This window comes from Gadus chalcogrammus, chromosome 11 (assembly GCF_026213295.1).
Source record: "Gadus chalcogrammus isolate NIFS_2021 chromosome 11, NIFS_Gcha_1.0, whole genome shotgun sequence".
NCBI classification, from domain to species: Eukaryota; Metazoa; Chordata; class Actinopteri; order Gadiformes; family Gadidae; genus Gadus; species Gadus chalcogrammus.
In genome coordinates this window covers 1,359,387-1,378,594 of record NC_079422.1, presented here as the reverse complement: position 1 = coordinate 1,378,594, position 19,208 = coordinate 1,359,387, and the positions used below count along the sequence as shown (strand labels likewise).

The window sequence follows — 19,208 nt, the reverse complement described above, 5'->3', positions numbered from 1 at the left end:
GTGTGTGTGTGTGTGTGTGTGTGTGTGTGTGTGTGTGTGTGTGTGTGTGTGTGTGTGTGTGTGTGTGTGTGTGTGGTCTCTTTACTGGTGAAGGTTGTTGGTTAGTGTGTGTGTGTGTGTGTGTGTGTGTGTGTGTGTGTGTGTGTGTGTGTGTGTGTGTGTGTGTGTGTGTGTGTGTGTGTGTGTGTGTGTGTGTGTGTGTGTGTGTGTGTGTGGGCGGGGGGGGGGGGGGGGGGGGCAACAGTCTATCCCTTTTCTACTTATAGTTCAAGCAATATATAACTAAATATAATTTAAAAAAAGACATAGGCCTACGGTAGGAAGCTGATTCACGGGACATTTATACATGTGTGTGTGTGTGTGTGTGTGTGTGTGTGTGTGTGTGTGTGTGTGTGTGTGTGTGTGTGTGTGTGTGTGTGTGTGTGTGTGTGTGTGTGTGTGTGTGTGTGTGTGTGTGTGTGTGTGTGTGTGTGTGTGTGTGTCTTTAAGAACATGAGCCTAGTAGGCCTACCTGTAAATGCAATGTTCAGTTCACTCGCCAGGCTGTCCAAACGGTGGTTCTCAACATGTCGTAGAGCGTGTCTGAGGCGCGTCTTTCGCTTCCTCCTCTCCTCAGGCCAGCAGCTCCAGTAGGCTCGAGGCCAATGCGGACATGGCTGTTAAGACTTCTTTTTTTTAACATCAATTTCGTTTTGAACTCTCATTTAATTAATCGGACCGATCGTGACCGATCGTCGTTTTTATCTTTACTGTACGACTTCAGGCTTCATCGAAAATGCACTTTGAATTGTATTGGAATTTTCCAAAACATTTTGCGTCCTATGTTTTGGAGCCGACTTCTCCTCCATCTGCTACCCGGACACGCGTAAAAGTTTGATGTTTTTTTTAAAGAGAAAGAAGGGAAGAAGAATGGCATCCAATGATCGGCTATTAGAGCTATGGATGTTGTACCACACGAAGGTGAGTAACAGTGCGGAAGAGCTGACGGTGACACCTGTTGTGGCGCTGGGGTTGTTATCCTGAAGTTGGAGAGATACGATGTATGGTTTGTTTGTACACCAAACCATCATCGTTGTGTCAGTGTAGCCTACTTAAGTCATGAACTCCCCAAGTAAATCATAATTCTCTATCGATGAAGGCCTACCTGCACATGCAGGAATTATGCTACATCAAGAGCAGGCTCTGTATGTTAAAGGTTTGGAAGTATCCCGGCGCTGCTCCTGTGGTCTGTCTGTCTGTCTGTCTGTCTGTCTGTCTGTCTGTCTGTCTGCAGGCCGACCAGCAGATAGACAGACAGACAGTCCCATGCTGCTCCTGTGGTCTGTCTGTCTGTCTGTCTGTCTGAAGGCTGACCAGCAGACAGACAGTCCCCATGCTGCTTCTGCTGACCGACAGACAGACAGACCCCAGGAGCAGCTTGGGGACTCTCTGTCTGTATGTCTGTCTCTCTGCAGCAGGCTCTCGTTACCTGCAGGGCAGGTGTTGTTACTATAGCTGCCATTACTTCCTGGATGTGAGATTCCGCATTTTAAACATATTGCCTGCTCCCACCAGTCGATATTTATTGCTACTATTGTCATATATAGTAATGTGTAAAGACCATTGACGTAAGTCTTTTGGGGAGTTATTCGTGTATATATTTTTAAACTCTGTAGCCTATTTATTTGTATTCGACATGTGTCAACCGATCTGTGTGGGACCGAGACATTCGGGGTCTCATCATTATCATGATGATAGTAGCCTACCCCGGGTTTTCTCATTGGGCTTGTGTCGACGATACAAATTCCTCTTTATAACGACAAAACGTAAACTGAAGATACGTAGCCTAATTGTTCTGTCTCTTTGGAAGACGAAAGCTGATCATAAGTGATTAGCTGTGGGTGTCAGAGTTGTTAACTCCTTGGTCCAAATCTAATGATGAGAGAAGGGATGGGCCGATTTCCGAGTCACAGAATGATAAATAACTAAGCATATTTTTCGAGGTCGCAATATGCTTCCAACCCCTCGGGTCAAAGGAAATTGCTTGGTGTGCTCTGCCTATGAAGTTATTTGTTCAGTTGCATCGGGTTATGGGTTTTTGCAATTTTGATTTTCTTTACCTCAGCGGAACACACACATCTAAAAAGGTCTTCATAAACCTGTTCTCCCGAACCTCTCACTTTAAAACAAAAGGCCCTTCTGACTGTTTTGTAGGGTGTGGAATAATTGCAAAACCTTCAAAGAAGTTGTCAAGCAGTCTGCATTGTTCCATTGTGGGTGTGTGTACATGTGGTGCATCAGATGGGCGAGGTGGACCTCCTCGCCCATTGGGCTTTATGAAGTTGTCTATACAACCATTTGTTTTTCTCTTCATCCATCAACTCCAACATGGGCTTGCCCTAAATATTGTGACATGGGCAAGATATTTCTCACTATACAGGGTATACTGGCTTTAATATTTTGTTTTGAAGCTGCATTTATTTTTGTAGTTACCTTTTTTCAAACATAAATAAAATTAACAGAGTGAATCATTCTGAAGTAATTATGCCATTTTGGCAAGAAGAAATATATTATTTTTTACCTAATGTGATCTAATTTCACATTTAGAGTACCACATTATAAGTCTTGATGTGGACTCATCTTCTACTACAGAGTGCTGTACAGTCATCACATGCCTTCAGGTTAGTCATGCAAACATTGACTATTCCTTGGCTGCAAATCAATGAACCCAAATAATCCCGAATGGGTTAATAATAGCCACACGTTGTTACGTTTTGCTCTCAATAATCCCTTCGTATTGGCAACGGTCTGGAACAGGCATCTTGTTTTGAGTCATAAACAAACACATCTGAGACTAAATGCGTGATCTGCAAGACCTCTGATACTGCTAATATGTCATTTTGTGTCTCATATGATCTCTCACTTTGAATGCAAACCATCACACTGTGCAGTATTGATTAATTTGTATTATCATGTATTAAAAAAAAAATTCTGTCACATATCTTCCAATACTGATGGGGCTGCAAGTTACTACATGCTTACATACACAGCATGGGGTATCCTACATGAGATAGTACAGTATCCTACATCCGATGGTACATAAGGTAGCCTACATCAGATGGTACATAGGGTAGCCTACATCAGATAGTACATAGGGTAGATAAGCGACATCAGATAGTACAGTATCCTACATCCGATGGTACATAAGGTAGCCTACATCAGATATTACAGAGGGTGGCCTACATCAGAAAGTACATAGGATGGCCTACATCAGATAGTACATAGGGTGGCCTACATCAGATATTACATAGGGTAGATAGCCTACATCGGATGTTACATAGGGTAGATGGCCTACACTAGATAGTACATAGGCTAGATTGCCTATATCAGATAGTAAATAGGGCAGATAACCGACATCAGATAGTACATAGGGTAGATAGCCTACATCAGATAGTACAGTATCCTACATCCGATGGTACATAAGGTAGCCTACATCAGATGGTACATAGGGTAGCCTACATCAGATAGTACATAGGGTAGATAGCCTACATCAGATAGTACAGTATCCTACATCCGATGGTACATAAGGTAGCCTACATCAGATGGTACATAGGGTAGCCTACATCAGATAGTACATAGGGTAGATAGCCGACATCAGATAGTACAGTATCCTACATCCGATGGTACATAAGGTAGCCTACATCAGATATTACAGAGGGTGGCCTACACCAGATAGTACATGGAGTATCCTACATCAGAGAGTAAATGACAACATGGATACGGAATTGGACCTCATTTCATTGATTTCTATGTGTTCCAGTTGGTGCTGCATCTTGCAATCGTTCAGATTTTTTGCAACCAAAAAAAAGCCAAACTTGCACAGGCTTGACACTGATAAAGGAGCTCTGTCTCCCCTGAGTGTGCAATAAATCACACACCCTTTACATGATTTTGGATGAGTCTATTTTCTCATAAACACAATGAAGACTAAGAAGGAGAACATATTTTACACTACATCATAATATAGAAAGAATCACTTAATATGGAAATCCATGCAACAATCTTGTACACACTGAGCTGAGTTGTGCTATTTTGCAGCCAAGTGTGAAACTAATGCTGAAAATAGTAGACACAGTACGGCCAACACCAGCCTCAAGCAGATTATTTTAAGGCAAGGCTTTTGGAAGAGACAGCTATAGCTATACAACATAGGTTTCATGGGATATTCAGTTCAAATGAAATTGATCCAAATACTTGTACTTATTATTTGCCAAAGCATTTAAGTATTATCTTGACCAAGTTTTCCTCAAGTAGACAGTATTAAAAAATATTTTGAACCATATAGAAAGGATAGACATGGTAGCTGTGGCTCATATTTCTGTGGCTCATATTTCATATTTCTGTAAGGCACAAACATGTTTGTGCCTTACATTCAGGTACAGACATTTCCAGTAGCACCTACATCACCTCATCAGGGAGAATTCACTCACTGGTCCTATCCTGTCAAGGTTTCCACAAGTTGAATGGACCTACATGAAAAGAGAACTTGTTTTACTACCCTTGCCTCAAGGTTTCATAAAGCAGCCAGTGATACAAGTAAATGTTTTCTGTAGAATGACAGTGCTATTGTGAAAACATGTCCGTCTGTATTTCTACTGGCAGACCTGTTCTGTTAATAGTAATTCCAGTATCATCAGTACTGTATCCACGAAGGCAAAGGGGCCCGGAATAACATGAATTTCCACCGCCCCAAGCCCCTCCCTGTAACCCAAACTCAAACTACTGTCTCTGTTGCGTGAAGCATGAGTGAAGTAAAATAAATAAATATACAAAAGAATAAAACGAATAAACCCCCTTTCCTGTTAATGAAGGGTCAGGAGTGTCATCCTGCCACAGTGGGGCTGCTATTATTGTGTAGTAAGATGCTGAAAATTGCTGTAATTTAGGCTTATAGTACAGAGATGGACACGGGGACAATTGCGCTGCAACGTGATCAACGCAGATGTAAAACCTCCTTCCACAGCAGTGCCATTGCTTTGAAATCCTTTCATGCTACCATCATGACACATGCTTCTAAACTGAACTTATGCAATATTATTCCTGGTTCTTCTGCTGCAGAAATTCAAAAATAATGATTATTTGAAATAAACAAACAGTGAACAGAGCAATTCTACATAGCCCTAATCTCCCCTGTCTACCAACAGAGCGGCCGACCAGGAAGCTGAAAGTGCTCTTTGTGTTCACTGGTACAGGAAGCTGGAGTGAAGCAGAATGCCAAGCAGTAGAGAACAGCACAGCTGCACGGCTCATCACGGCATGGCTGGAGAGAGTAGGGATTACCAAACTAGACAAACCTATTGATTAAAAGAAACAACGCAACAGATGTACATTTGTGTGCACTATTTTGTTTTTGTTTTTTATACAATCGAATTATGATTTTTTGTATTATCCTAGTGAAAAGCTGATTTAAAACGTTCAGTCTGCAGTATTTATAATAGGCAAGGATATGTTGGGGAATGAGAAGGGTCAGGTCTGACCTTGTTATAGCTCATAGTATACCGTATCATAGTACACAGTATCGAAGTATACCGTATCGTAGTACACAGTATCGAAGTGTACCGTATCATAGTATACCGTATCGTCGTATACCTCATAGTATTATTGTATCGTAGTATACTTATCATATACGTATACCGTATACCGTATATGCATCGTAGTATACCGTATCATACCGTATCGTGGTATACGCATCATAGTATACCTCATAGTGTATCATACTATGCCGTTTCGTAGTACACGTATCATAGTATACCATATCATAGTATGCCGCAAAAGTATCATAGCATACGGTATAGTAGTATACGGTATCATAGTATACGGTATCGTAGTAAACCGTAACAAATTATACTGTATCATAGTATACCGTATCGTAGTATATCGTATCATTGTGTATTGTAGTATACCGTATCATAGTATACCTCTTATTATACTACATCATAGTATACCTCATAGTAGACCATATCATAGTATACTATATCGTAGTATACAGTATCATAGTATACCTCATAGTATACGTCTTATAGTATACGTATCATGGTATACCTTATTAGAAAATACCTTGTAGTATACCGTATCGTAGTATACGTGATACGTATCATAGTATGCCTCATAGTATACCGTATCATAGCATACCTCATTATACCGTATTGTAGTATATGTATAATAGTATATGGTATCGTAGTATACAGTATCATAGTATACCTTATAGTATATGCATCATGGTATACGTATCATATTATTACGTATCAGAAAATACCTCATAGTATAACTTATCATAGTATACCTCATAGTATACCGTATCATAGTATACCTCATAGTATACGTCTTATAGTATACGTATCATAGTATACCGTATCAGAAAATACCTCATAGTATACCGTATCGTAGTATACGTACATAGTATACCTCAGGCTCATAGTATGCATTATAATAGTATACCATATCATAGTTTACCTCGTAGTATACGTATCGTAGTATATGGTATTGTAGCATACCGTATTAAAGAACACCTCATAGTATACGTATCATAGTATACCATATCATAGTATACCGTATCAGAAAATACCTCATAGTATACCTTATCATAGTATACCTTATCATAGTATACCTCATAGCATACCGTTTCGTAGTATACGTCAAAGTATACGTATCAGAAAATACAGTATCAGAAAATACCTCATAGTATACCATATCGTAGTATACCATATAGTAGTATATGTAGGATAGTATGCCTCATAGTATACCTTATCATAGTATCCCTCATTGTATACGGTATCGTAGTATACAGTATTGTCACGATCCTACTGTTGGGTAATGTTAAGCTGATGGGTAACTGGTTGTCGTGCTAAATGTGGGAGTGGCTCCCTTGATTGGCCTTGATTATGGTCACCAGAGGGATCCAAGATGGCGGACAGAAGCAAGATGGTGTCTGGATAGACAGCATGGTGCCCAGACGTTACATTCATAAACCATAAGAATATGCAAAGCCTATTCACCCTCATACAAGGACAATGCCCGAATTAAGGATTCCTACGAGGAGGAACGTGACCGCCCCTTTATCGTCTATGTTTGTCAAGTGTTTGTGTATGTTATGTCAAACAATAACTGAACGGGATAGCTACCGTTTACCCCAACGCTTGGGCTATCCCCCAACAAGAGAGAGAAGGACCAGAGCTCGTCAGGAACCCAGGTGAGTCACTACTCACGTGGCCGGAAGCTAGTTGCCTGCCAGCTGTGGTTTTCTACCATTTATGTGTCTCGACTCCTGCCTACACAGAGAGCCGTTTTCAATATTCCAGTGGGGTCATGACAGTATCATATCATTGTATACTGTATCCTACTATACAGTATCATAGTATACCTTATCATAGTATACCGTATCATAGTATACAGTTTCATAGTATACAGTTTCATAGTATACCGAATCGTAGTAAACTGCATAATAGTATACGTATCATAGTAGGCTATACCTCATACTATACAGTATTGTAGTATATCGCATCATAGTATATCGTATCTTAGTATATCGTATCTTAGTATAGCGTATCTTAGTATAGCGTATCGTAGTATAGCGTATCAGACGTTTCCTGTCACTGAAAATTTGACATTTTCCCATTATTTGTTTTCTGTTGGCCCTATATATGCGCTGATTGTCAAATAATAATTATTATTTCAAACTCACACATCGTTCATGATGAAGAAACTACGCAAAAGAGAGATTTTCCAACGTCTTCTAGCTCTGCATCTTCCCCTATGGATTTGCCCACACCAAGGTAACATTAAGCAACACAATGTTAAGCAATTTCCTATTTTACATTTCACACTGTTTGTCCTTCTGGATATGCATGTGTAGAATTTGAGTCAAAGCATAACCTTAACCCAATTCTAGTGTTATTTGGTACAATACCAAATGCAATGTGAATAACTTTTTATATTTAACTAATGTTATTTCGGTAGCAAAAAAAAGTAGATGTGCACTTTTCTTGGCAGTTCAATATAAAATTATTCCATTTTGAGTATATGTACATTTTAAATTAGAAATTGATGTCCTCTGTCACAGTTAGTATCAGACCAATGAAGAGGAAGGGTGTTTCAGGGGGATGGGTTAAAGTATAGGAAATAAGCTTCAGTTTAAGTGACTTTGTATTTCCTGGTCTGTAGCTTGTGTCAGATGCGTTGTTCTGGGTGCAGGAAATGCAGTATTGCTGAAGAGATGTGCTGAGTTTGTATGTAGCGCTCATCGTGACCTGGTTGCAATGACCCTGGCTCTCTGCTCTGGTTTAAACAATGAAACATGGACTTATCTCCAAGTGAACAGCAGCTGGTAATGTACACTAAACAAGGACTAACGCTTCTCGAATAATGCGGGTGGTTTTTGTATTGGGGTTTTATGTATGTGACCAGCTCTGTTCGACTGCAACATCTGCCCAGTTGCAAAGTAGTTGCTGTGTAGCTTTTGGGAAGTGTGATGACTTGTTGTCATTTGTGCACTACGGATGAATTGTCTTTGTTCCGGATCACACTTGCTGGCTCTTGGGAAACAATCATCAATCTTTTTGAAACTTTAAACTTACATTTTTTGCAGCATTTTACAGCATCCAGATACACGTTTTGAAATGAAAGATGCACCCCAACCCAATGCCTTGAGTGGTTATTTGCTCTTCATCATGTCTGGGTCTTTAAAAGTCTTTAAGTTGAATAGGATCAGCTCTTTCAAGTTGAACTTTTTCCCTGGTGCACTGAAATATGTAAGTCTACTGCTTTTTTGCTAGTGTGTAAGCCTTCTGTTAGAGGAGAGGAGGCAGGATATGCTGCAATTTTGACACTGATAAGTGTGGTGATAACTCTTCACCCAAAAATGGAAATAACAGATTCTCTTCACAGCATCTGATTTTAAAGCAAACTTTGTTTGTGCTACGACATAATATTTTAGGTAAAAGTTGATGTACTAGAGCCAGTTTTGGTCGAACTGTGCTGAGGTAATTGCCATGCCAGCCTTTGTGCAGAAAGAGTGGAAAGTTACTTGACTGAGGCCTTTCTCCTCACTCCATAACAAACATTGCCATAATCAGCCGTTTTTGGACTCAGGAATCTGATATCTTCTCTTGCCCTCCTGCAGAAAGATGTGGGCTCTCTGCAACAGTGGCTGGAGGCGTTTGTGGCGTCCTTCGAGAGGCTTATAGATGTGCATTCCCTGGAGCCCCGGAGGTGAGTGGGGCTGACATCCATTATGTTACACTCAATCAACTCCAACCTCTTTCTCAAACGTTTTGCTAGTGACCAATATCTGCTAGATGAACCCTGGCATCAGCTGGAGATATTGACACATTTTTGACTGATATTCATAGACGGCAGGAAGTGTTTGAAGCCAGCTCCCCCTTGAACATCCATCTCCTTTCCTCTCTCTCCCAGGCTAGAGGAGGACAGCTCCGAGGTCCCCTTGCTGCCCAGAGAGGTCCTGGTGTTCCTCAGCACCCAGCTATGGCACAGTGCCCTGCACCTCTCTGGGGCTGAGCAGGACAGCAGCATCCCCCATCCACTGCTGCTCATCAAGTTCTTCCTCATTGTATGCAGGTATTACTGGGGTCATCTTCCTCCTTTTTATCATCAACATAAACAACGAGGATGACGTTCAGTTTTGTTGGAGCTTCTCACCAACCAATGTTTTCCGTTGCATTCCTGCACTTCTACAGGAATATGGAAAACATTGATGCTGAAAAGACACCTGGCTTTGTTTTTGAAACTATCAAGCTTTTGAATTACTGTTTAAACCAGGTAAGGGCCAACAGTATAAACACCGGCCAACATTGTAAACACAGGGGGAGATAACATATCTTCCTTTGTGATTTATAACATGGCCTGGATCTCCCAAGCCACCCAATATTTCATGCACTTTAGATCATTTGCTGCAGGTTCAAACAACCTGTACGCAGATATGATATACAGTCTGACACACACACACACACACACACACACACACACACACACACACACACACACACACACACACACACACACACACACACACACACACACACACACACACACACACACACACACACCCTTAGCGAGTAAAAAAACTAGTTTACAGTGAATAGAGAAGTGGGTGTGTGGTTGTCCTTCATTGTCTTTGGAATGTCCCGGCTGCCTCGTAAGCCATGAGGTGGATATCTGCTAAGATTGGTTTGTGTTCGTTTGTCCATCAGCTGAAGAAGGGCGTGGGGGAGCAGGAGCCTCTGCAGGCGGTGATGCAGTATGGGCTGCTGCTCTGCGAGGGCCTTTTCGATCCTTATCAGCTGTGGAGGAGATGCCTGGCCGGGTATGTGTGTGGCCCGGGTCCGCCTGATGGTGGAGGGATCGCCTGGAAGAATGTCTCTGGGAGAGGAATGTTGTGGAGTTGCACCCTACACAACCGCCAAAAGAGACACTCCTTGGCTCATGCGGACACATATATGCACACACACACGCATGCCAACACGCACAATGCATACGCATGCCAAACATATTGGCACACAGACACTCCTCCAGGGTAAGGAGCCAACATTCATTGACTCAGTAATGTAAGCAGTAGTGCAGTAACTTCTGCTTTCTCTCTCTGTAGGGAGGAGGTGAGTCTGCTGGAGAGGAACAAGTACAAGTTCCGCCCTCTGGCCCTGCCCGAAGAGCTGCCCACCCTGTTCCACGGTGAGACCCACGCCTCCGCTCCTCTGCCACCACTCTCAAACTCCTCCAACCCTCAGCTCCTCCACTCTCATACTCCTCCAACCCTCAGCTCCTCCACTCTCATACTCCTCCACCTCCTTAATTATCAGGTTTCTATTATCACTATGAACCGCTCTAACTCCGGCAATCTGTTTAACCATCTGGGAAATCTTCCCATGGCAAGTTTTAGTCTGTCCCAGGTTTACATCCCCCTACTGAACAAGCTGAGGAATGTTTCGGCTCATTATTGAATACCTGGCGACAGAGCAGGAGTTATTACACCCATACTTTGACCCAGGTGCTATTGCTGTTGTTCACATTTCCATTTGTAACTAAAAGCACAGTGAGTTTGAGTTTGTTTTTGACTTCTACATGTCCACAGAAAGCCTACAGGACAGCGAGAAGATTCCAGAGTTCCTCACAATCCAATTGGTTCATCTCCGAGGGGCTGTCCTATGTGGGGCAAAGGTATGTATAATCTTAGGAGTCCATTTGATATGTGTTGTCCGTTTTTTATCAGTGTTTGACTCAGAAAACACGGTACTCAACACAAATGCAAGCAGCCTTTTGCATAGTTGTTATGGATGTTTCAGAGGAACGGCCTGCTCTCCATAACGCCTCACTCCGTGGAGGATCTGTTCTGCCTGCTGCGGGCGTGGTGCTGCTTACCTGAACCCAAGGACCCCCGGGTCGTAAGGCTGACCCTGCAGTGCCTGACAGTGGTGATCCACATTCTCCACTCCAGCAGCCCTGCAGAGCGGCAGGTGGAGATCAGGAGCATTCTGGAGGGCTACTTCACGCTGCTCAACTGGAACCGTGCGCCCGGCACCGGCCAGCAGGACGGGTCGAGCTGGGAGGACAGTCTGATCATCCTCCAGAGCCACATGCTGAGTACGGGCCTCATACAGGGAGCATGTTTCAGAAGCAGATTCAAAACGTCCCCTTTTTTTTCTGAGTCAGTTTCTAGCTGAAGGCGTGAGGATGGGGCTTATTCTCTTGGTATTAGATATATATTAGACAATACCAGCTCCCAAGTGTCTCATTGTTATCCTGTGTTATGCAGCGGCGGTGCCTGAGATCCTGCAGTGCTCTGACCGGCCCGCGCTGCAGGCCGTCTTCCTGAACAACAACTGCTTCGAACACATCCTCAGGCTGGTTCAGAACAGCAAGGTCAGACCCCCCCCCCCTCCCCACATATACATTGTTATTTTTGTACAGCCTGTGGTCTGTCAGCCTGTCTGTCAGCCTTCCTGTCAGCCTCTCTGTCAGCCTTCCTGTCAGCCTCTCTGTCAGCCTTTCTATCAGTCTCTCTGTGAGCCTGTCCATGTTCCAGTCGATCAGTCACTCCTAATTATGTGCATTTTCTTATCGCCAAGCTCCCTGACGCCCTCCTCATGGTCAGGTGAACTGTGTCTACGTGGTCCATGTAGAAGAGTGCATCATGTGGCTAGGCCCATACATAACCATGCTGAAGTGTGATGCCGTTTATGTGCATAAGAATAAGTGTGAAAAGACAGTGAACCGTCTCAATGGCTGCTCTGAATCCCTCACACACTTCAAGTGACCTAATTGTCTAAGTGTGTGTGTGTGTGTGTGTATGTGTGTGTGTGTCCTGTAGCTCTATCAGAGTAGCAGGCCGGAAAGTGAGCGTGTGTCTGACCTCGCCACACATTTGCTTACAGAGGTGGAAATGGACCAGGTACTGCCCCGCCCTGCTGCCTCCCCCCCCCCCCCCCCCCCCCCCCCCCCCCCCCTCGCTCCCATGGTGTTGGTATTGCTCTGTGAGCAGGAAACTTGGCCTTCTCCCCCTCCCCTTCCGTGACACACTGTTCAGAGGTCTTACAGCAGGAAACCGAGGACAGGAAATCTGATTTCATACACTCGATTCAGGCTCACACGAACAGCAAACCATGACGCGCACAGCGACTGTGTGGATACATAGGACGTGCATAGCTGGCAGTCTCTCATCTGACCATCTCTATTTGCCCTCGATATAAAAGTCTAATGAAGATTGATATAATATATGAATGGATATAAAAAGACTGAGATACACCCTCAGAAAAAGTTTAAAATAGATTTGATTTAACATAAAAAATGTGTACAATTTTTGTACATTAGTTCCCACTACAGAGCAGAAAAGTATAAAGCATTAATCAGGCATTGGTTATGTACATACTTGCAGCATTATTATTATTATCATGACTATGTGAATGCATCCTGAGGGATGCATTCACATACCTTGAAATGTGGAGATTAATTTTAATCTACGTTAATCCGTCTAGAATTAGCAACTGTTGATTTACATCCAATTTGCCAATAAGAAGTCAAGTTTCCTGCAGGCCCAGCAGGTCCCAGAAGGCATGTTGTTCCTGCATGAGGACGACTGTTGTCTGTGCATGTTGGGTGGGTAATGCGTGTTCTAATGAGTAACGGTTGGTGGTCCTGGTGGTTTGTCTGTGTTTCTCCAGGTTGTTGGCCTACTCGTGTGTAGCTTTGTATGGTTTTCATTATGACTTTGTGTTTCTTTTGGGCTGATGTTTGGTGCAGAATTTCTGTATTCTCTCTCTCTCTCTCTTTCCCTCTCTGCCTCAGTGTTCTGTCATTATTTCTCTGCACGCTGGGACCTTCCACATGGCTGATGTGTCCTCTGCTTTACCCCGCTTCTAATCTTTATGTTGTGGGGAAAGATCCTGCTGGGAAACACTCACTCGTATTCACAAGTTTATAGAAACTCAATTTGAATTCCGTTCTGTATTCCGTGATACCTCCATCTGGTATGGATCACCCCTGCTAATGTAATGTTGGTCTGTATGGTTCAGGTTGTCACACCTTATCACAGTATCATGTAGCAGTTCTGGCAGTTTGTCTCTACAGCATGTTTCCCTCCCTCTAAGCAGGTGTGGGAGAGAGGATCGGACCGCATCACGGTCCATGCCTTAAGTGTCCTCACAGCCATAATGAGTAACTCTCCCTCCGCTAAGGTAAGCGTCGATGTCCATTAGACTTGGCCCTGATCTCTACTCTCTGAAGGTGCTAACACACTGCTCCACCAAACCCCAACATCAGGCCTTCGTTACACTCATGTTCTTGTTGCAAATCATGGGGTGAAAGTGTGTCAAGTGTTTATCCCCAGCAGAGTAGCTCTTCTGCAGCCTATTTCTGTCTCCTCTCCTCACCCTCCCCGACCCACCCTCAGGAGGTCTTCAAGGAGCGCATCGGCTACTCTCAGCTGTTTGATGTGCTGAAGAGCCAAGGTCAGCCCACCAAGAGGCTGCTGCAGGAGCTGATGGACATGGTGACTAGGATACGCCTCCTCATTAGCACTACTGACGGAATCGTCTTCTCATGCACACAGACAAAGAGTTTCCCCTTACAGTCTGCCCTGCTCTAATAAGCATTACTTTAAATCAGTTTGTTTGCCCTCCAATCAAACGCACAGTGGGCCATTACCAAATACCATGTATTGATTCACCAACTCTGTCATCTCTGGTTGGGCTCAAACCTGCTGCCCTTCTTACATCCTCTCTGTGTCTGTCTATCTCTCCGTCTCTCCCTCCCAGGCCGTGGAAGGCGAGCATGCACACGCCCATCTCCTGGGCATCAGCAACGACCAGCCCCTGCTGCTGCTGCTGCAGTGGCTGCCAGACCTCCAGGCCCAGCGCGACCTCCAGCTGCTGGTGGCCCAGTGGCTGGCATCCGTGTGCGGGGGCCCCCTGTCCTGCCGCACCGTGGCCGTGGAGGCCGGTATGGTGGGCACCCTGCTGAGGGTGCTGTCCCGGCCCCAGCGCCTGGACCGGCAGTGTGCCGACGCCCTGCTGGGGCTGCTGCAGGACCTGGGCTCCCTGTGTCTGCGGCCGGAGGAGCTGAAGAGCCTGCTGCGGCTGCTGAGGCCGGCGCGGGACCAGGAGAACGGCCCGACGGAGACGCACCCGTACTGCGGCCGCGTTATCAGGGTGCTGGCGGCCATGGCGGCCCGCGAGGGCTGCAGCAATGCGCTGCAGTACTTTGATCTCACGCCCCCTATGGCGGGCATCATGGTGCCCTCCGTCCTCCGCTGGCCGGGCAGTGGCTTTGCCTTTCACGCTTGGCTGCGCCTCAATATGGAGTTCCCACCGCATCACGCCTCTAGTAACCCTCCACCTGGCACTACAGCACAGAACCACATGGGCAAAGGACCCCGCCGGAAACAGCTCTACAGGTACCACAGGGCAAGGCATGCACAAAGATGGAGGGATGAGAAAACATGGTCTGATGTCTGCTTGAAGAAATGGCGCATGAGACGAGCACATCGTAACCCGTTTGTCATGTCAAGTTTCTTCACAGCCAGTGGGACGGGGCTGGAGGCCTTCTTCACCATGGAGGGCATTCTGGTGGTGGCTGTTTGTACAAAGAAAGACTACATGGCCGTGCCTTTACCAGAGAACCCCTTAACAGACTGCTGCTGGGTACAGTTACATCATAATAATACACAGTATAATCATAAGAATCTTTTATTTCTACAGTTCCTATTTTAAACCACTTTGCATTTTGTCTCCTGACACCTTGCTTGGTTGTAATAGCCATACAGTATATAAGGATGTCACACTTGTCAGAACGTACATTTTATTATTTTACATAGATAGGTTAGGATATTAAAATCATACGTACCTTAAAGTTTTCCTTTTTCTTAATTTCTTAATGTAAGCAATGCAGCATTTAATATTTCCTAACATCCTTTTACAAGTTGATCAAACTGATTATTCTGTGAACTGTTAGTATGCTAAATGCCATATGCTTGTTGTCTGTTAGCTATGGAGGTGTTTCGTCTCTAACAGGAACACTGTACCTTTGGTATCCCCAGCATGCGGTGGCTATAGTCCACATCCCCGGGCGCCGTCCTTTCGGCCAGAACTTGGTGAACATCTACATCGACGGCGAACTACGCAAGACCGCACCACTTCGCCTCCCCTCTCTAAACGAAGTAACCAGTTCATACTATTAGGAGGATTATTACTGTTGCTGTTATAGATTAATGTATTCAATATATTATTCAACACACACCAAACCCACACACTTCATCTCCTCCTTCCTCCTCCTCCTCCTCTTCCTCCTCCAGCCCTTCACCTCCTGCTGCATCGGCTCCGCTGGGCACCGGACCACAACCACCACCACCTCCACGTCCCCAACCCTGCCGACGCCCTCCTCCCATCCCCCAAGCGACTTTCCCTTCCCGGCCCACGCCCCGGCCATCACCCGCTCCCAGTCCTTCCCGGCCACCTTCGCTGGGGGCGGGGGTCAGTGGGGGTCTCCGCGGGACTACCCGGTTTACACCATTCCTGCGGGGCTGCAAGACACAGAGTGGGGCAGCCCCACTTCTCTGGACGGTCTGCTGGGCACCGCCTTCATCTGCCATGAAGCGCTGCTGGCCGGCCCAACTAAAGCCCTCTACACTGCAGGTAGCTCCACTAAGGCCCTCTACAGGTAGCTCCACTAAGGCCCTCTACACTGCAGGTAGCTCCACTAAGGCCCTCTACAGGTAGCGCCACTAAGGCCCTCTACAGGTAGCTCCACTAAGGCCCTCTACAGGTAACCCAATAAGGCCCTCTACAGGTAGCCCCACTAAGGCCCTCTACAGGTAGCTCCACTAAGGCCCTCTACAGGTAGCTCCACTAAGGCCCTCTACAGGTAGCTCCACTAAGGCCCTCTACAGGTAGCTCCACTAAGGCCCTCTACAGGTAACCCAATAAGGCCCTCTACAGGTAGCCCCACTAAGGCCCTCTACAGGTAGCTCCACTAAGGCCCTCTACAGGTAACCCAATAAGGCCCTCTACAGGTAGCCCCACTAAGGCCCTCTACAGGTAGCCCCACTAAGGCCCTCTACAGGTAGCCCCACTAAGGTCCTCTACAGGTAGCCCCACTAGTGCCGCGTTTCCACTGCAGGGTGCGGAACGGATCGGTTCGCAAAGGTGCGGTACGGGTTGCGTTTCCACTGCCAAAAGTGGGCGTGACCCGGACTTAGCTGTACCCGTTTTGGCCTCGTTTTCAGTACTCCTCCGTTGCGGTACTGAAAACAAGACGAGACGCCTGAAAGGGTCCCGGGAAATTCTAGCTACACACCCCCTCCGTTGATTGGTCGACAGAATCATCACTTCCGGGCGACGTGGGGATAAAAACAAACCAACAGTAGCCTCGAGGTATTATTCTTTACAATTAACATGTCGCGTAAAACGCTTGCTTAGGAGAACAAGGAGGTGGAGACGTTCCTCTGCATTCTTGGGGAGGAAGATGTTGGTTACGATGTTTACGTAGCTGCCGCGACGATCGACATCCGGCCTACCTTAAAGGGTACTGTCGGCGGTGGAAACGCGACCTCGGAACTGAGCTGGGCTATACCGTCCCCTCCCTACCGCACCTTTGCGAACCGAACCGTTCCGCACCCTGCAGTGGAAACGCCGAATTACATAGCTGCCGCGGCTATCGCCTTACAGCTTAAACCCTGCCCTACGATAACAGTACTGTCGGCGATGGAAACGCAAGCCGTAACTGAGCTGGGTTATACCGCGCCCTCACTACTGGGCTGAGGCGTGCTGGGTCCGAAGCGTACCCGCCGGTGGAAAAGCGCCATAAGGCCCTCTACAGGTAGCCCCACTAAGGCCCTCTACACTGCAGGTAGCCCCACTAAGGCCCTCTACACTGCCGGTAGCCCCACTAAGGCCCTCTACACTGCAGGTAGCTCCACTAAGGTCCTCTACACTGCAGGTAGCTCCACTAAGGCCCTCTACACTGCAGGTAGCTCCACTAAGGCCCTCTACACTGCAGGTAGCCCCACTAAGGCCCTCTACACTGCAGGTAGCCCCACTAAGGCCCTCTACAGCAGTGCCGATTTCTCCAAGACTATAAGGGAAGCTTGGCTTCCCCTAAAATTAAAAAAATGAATGTGAAATATATACTGTTAAGTTAACATTTCATTGATTAAAAAAGTGTTAGTACACGTCCATCTCGAAGACGAGTTCGTTCAGAATCAGCTGCTTATCGCAGGTCGACTGGCTTGATTTCCTTCTCATACATTCGCGTAGCGTCACAGTGCGTTTGCCTGTTGAAGCTCAGCGTCCATTGACTTCAATAGGGCTGCATAGAGTAGAAACCGACAGTCATTGGATAATGCTTTAATTATGTCCCTCCCACGGACGCTCAGCGTCTCTGGGGGTGAATGGAGGAGTGGGCTGGCCTGGACGCTGGGCTTCTCCGTGATGATTGGAGGGTCTGTGAAAGACTGAGATGCCGTTTGATTTAGTCCTCAGTTCCATTGAGTATTTTGCAAGCGAGTTGAAAGACAAACTGCAACCTATTTCTTTATTTGCTTGGCGAAATTGCCAGAGAATATTCATCGTACATTTTATACACACAATTCATTGTTTCAGTTTAATAGAATTTCCACATTTCCTTGTTCGAGTTTAATATTGTTTTGGTAGTTGGTCATCAATTTGATTCAGGGAGACTGAGGTCTGAACTTCAAGTCCTGTATTCAGATCAGGACTTGCAGAGTGACAGGGGAAAACTGTGGGATTTCTTGGTGTTCCTTATAAACATGGAGTTGTACAGACACCTCGCTAAGGCTCTCTATGCTGCAGGTAGAGAGTGTTTAAATACACTTATCAAGTTCAGTAGAACAGGAATCACACCAGGCCTATTGTTAGTGTGGTTGATACTAAAAGCACATCTACGGTTCTTCAAGAGTTTTCTTTATTCAGTTTGCCTGTTTTTTTAGGATATTACTACTCCTGCATACTTTCAGCTACAGAAACCATTAAACTATCAAAACGTCCATCTCTCTAACGACATGTGAGTCAATGTAACTTCTCTGACACTTCGACTACTTCAGACATCATAACTTGATGAATTTTCAACGATAACCTTTGATCAAACCATTTAACAAATCAAGACACTTATTTCTTCAATTATCTGAAAAACGAATTTCGATTACCTTTTATTCTTTTTCTTTTCCATATCAATGTCGATTTCAGTTGTTCTGATTGATTTACGCTGAGGTTAGAGCGTGGACGACGTGCAGGCAGTGTTGCCAGATTGGGTGGGTTTTTCCCGCAGAATTTGACAAATTTTTACGACGTTCAGGTAGCGGTGATGCTAGCGTTGACGTTAGCATTTTAGCAACCACACAGTTTGTTAGGACGAAACGCATTCTAGTTATTAATGTACTTATTATTATTAAGAACTTGTATACTTAGAAATATGCAAATATAAAGTACATACAAATCCACAACTGCACAGTGGGAGTTGAGTTATATGATGACACATATTCCACTGTCAATATCCAAACATGTTTAAGATGATCATTCGTTTTCGTTTGTTCTCCCAGGGCCAAACCATGTGCCTTTATTCAGAGAGGATGGAGAAATGTCTGAGCTGAACAGCAAGCTGCTGCTCTACTACACGCCCCAGGTAGACCCATCAATCTGTCATTAGCCTAC

At 45.2% G+C, this 19,208-nt stretch overlaps 1 protein-coding gene across 5 annotated transcripts in view; it reads left to right on the top strand.

Annotated features, from left to right (window-relative positions):
- Positions 1–547: 547 nt before the first annotated feature.
- Positions 548–19,208, top strand: part of nbeal2 (neurobeachin-like 2) — a 42,350-nt gene continuing 23,689 nt past the window's right edge. For 2 of the 5 annotated variants that reach the window (XM_056602267.1, XM_056602265.1), the window contains exons 1-17: positions 548–960; positions 9,158–9,246; positions 9,451–9,612; positions 9,732–9,813; positions 10,245–10,357; positions 10,640–10,722; positions 11,123–11,208; positions 11,334–11,631; positions 11,804–11,910; positions 12,359–12,439; positions 13,638–13,721; positions 13,937–14,035; positions 14,301–14,938; positions 15,053–15,185; positions 15,581–15,700; positions 15,836–16,175; positions 19,097–19,179. In XM_056602267.1, the coding sequence (XP_056458242.1) occupies positions 877–960; positions 9,158–9,246; positions 9,451–9,612; positions 9,732–9,813; positions 10,245–10,357; positions 10,640–10,722; positions 11,123–11,208; positions 11,334–11,631; positions 11,804–11,910; positions 12,359–12,439; positions 13,638–13,721; positions 13,937–14,035; positions 14,301–14,938; positions 15,053–15,185; positions 15,581–15,700; positions 15,836–16,175; positions 19,097–19,179 (2,682 nt within the window). In that variant the 5' untranslated portion in view covers positions 548–876. Of the gene's footprint in view, positions 8,363–9,157; positions 9,247–9,450; positions 9,613–9,731; positions 9,814–10,244; positions 10,358–10,639; positions 10,723–11,122; positions 11,209–11,333; positions 11,632–11,803; positions 11,911–12,358; positions 12,440–13,637; positions 13,722–13,936; positions 14,036–14,300; positions 14,939–15,052; positions 15,186–15,580; positions 15,701–15,835; positions 16,176–19,096; positions 19,180–19,208 lie in introns of all 5 variants that reach the window. The other 3 variants (XM_056602269.1, XM_056602268.1, XM_056602270.1) reach the window with 3 other exon arrangements.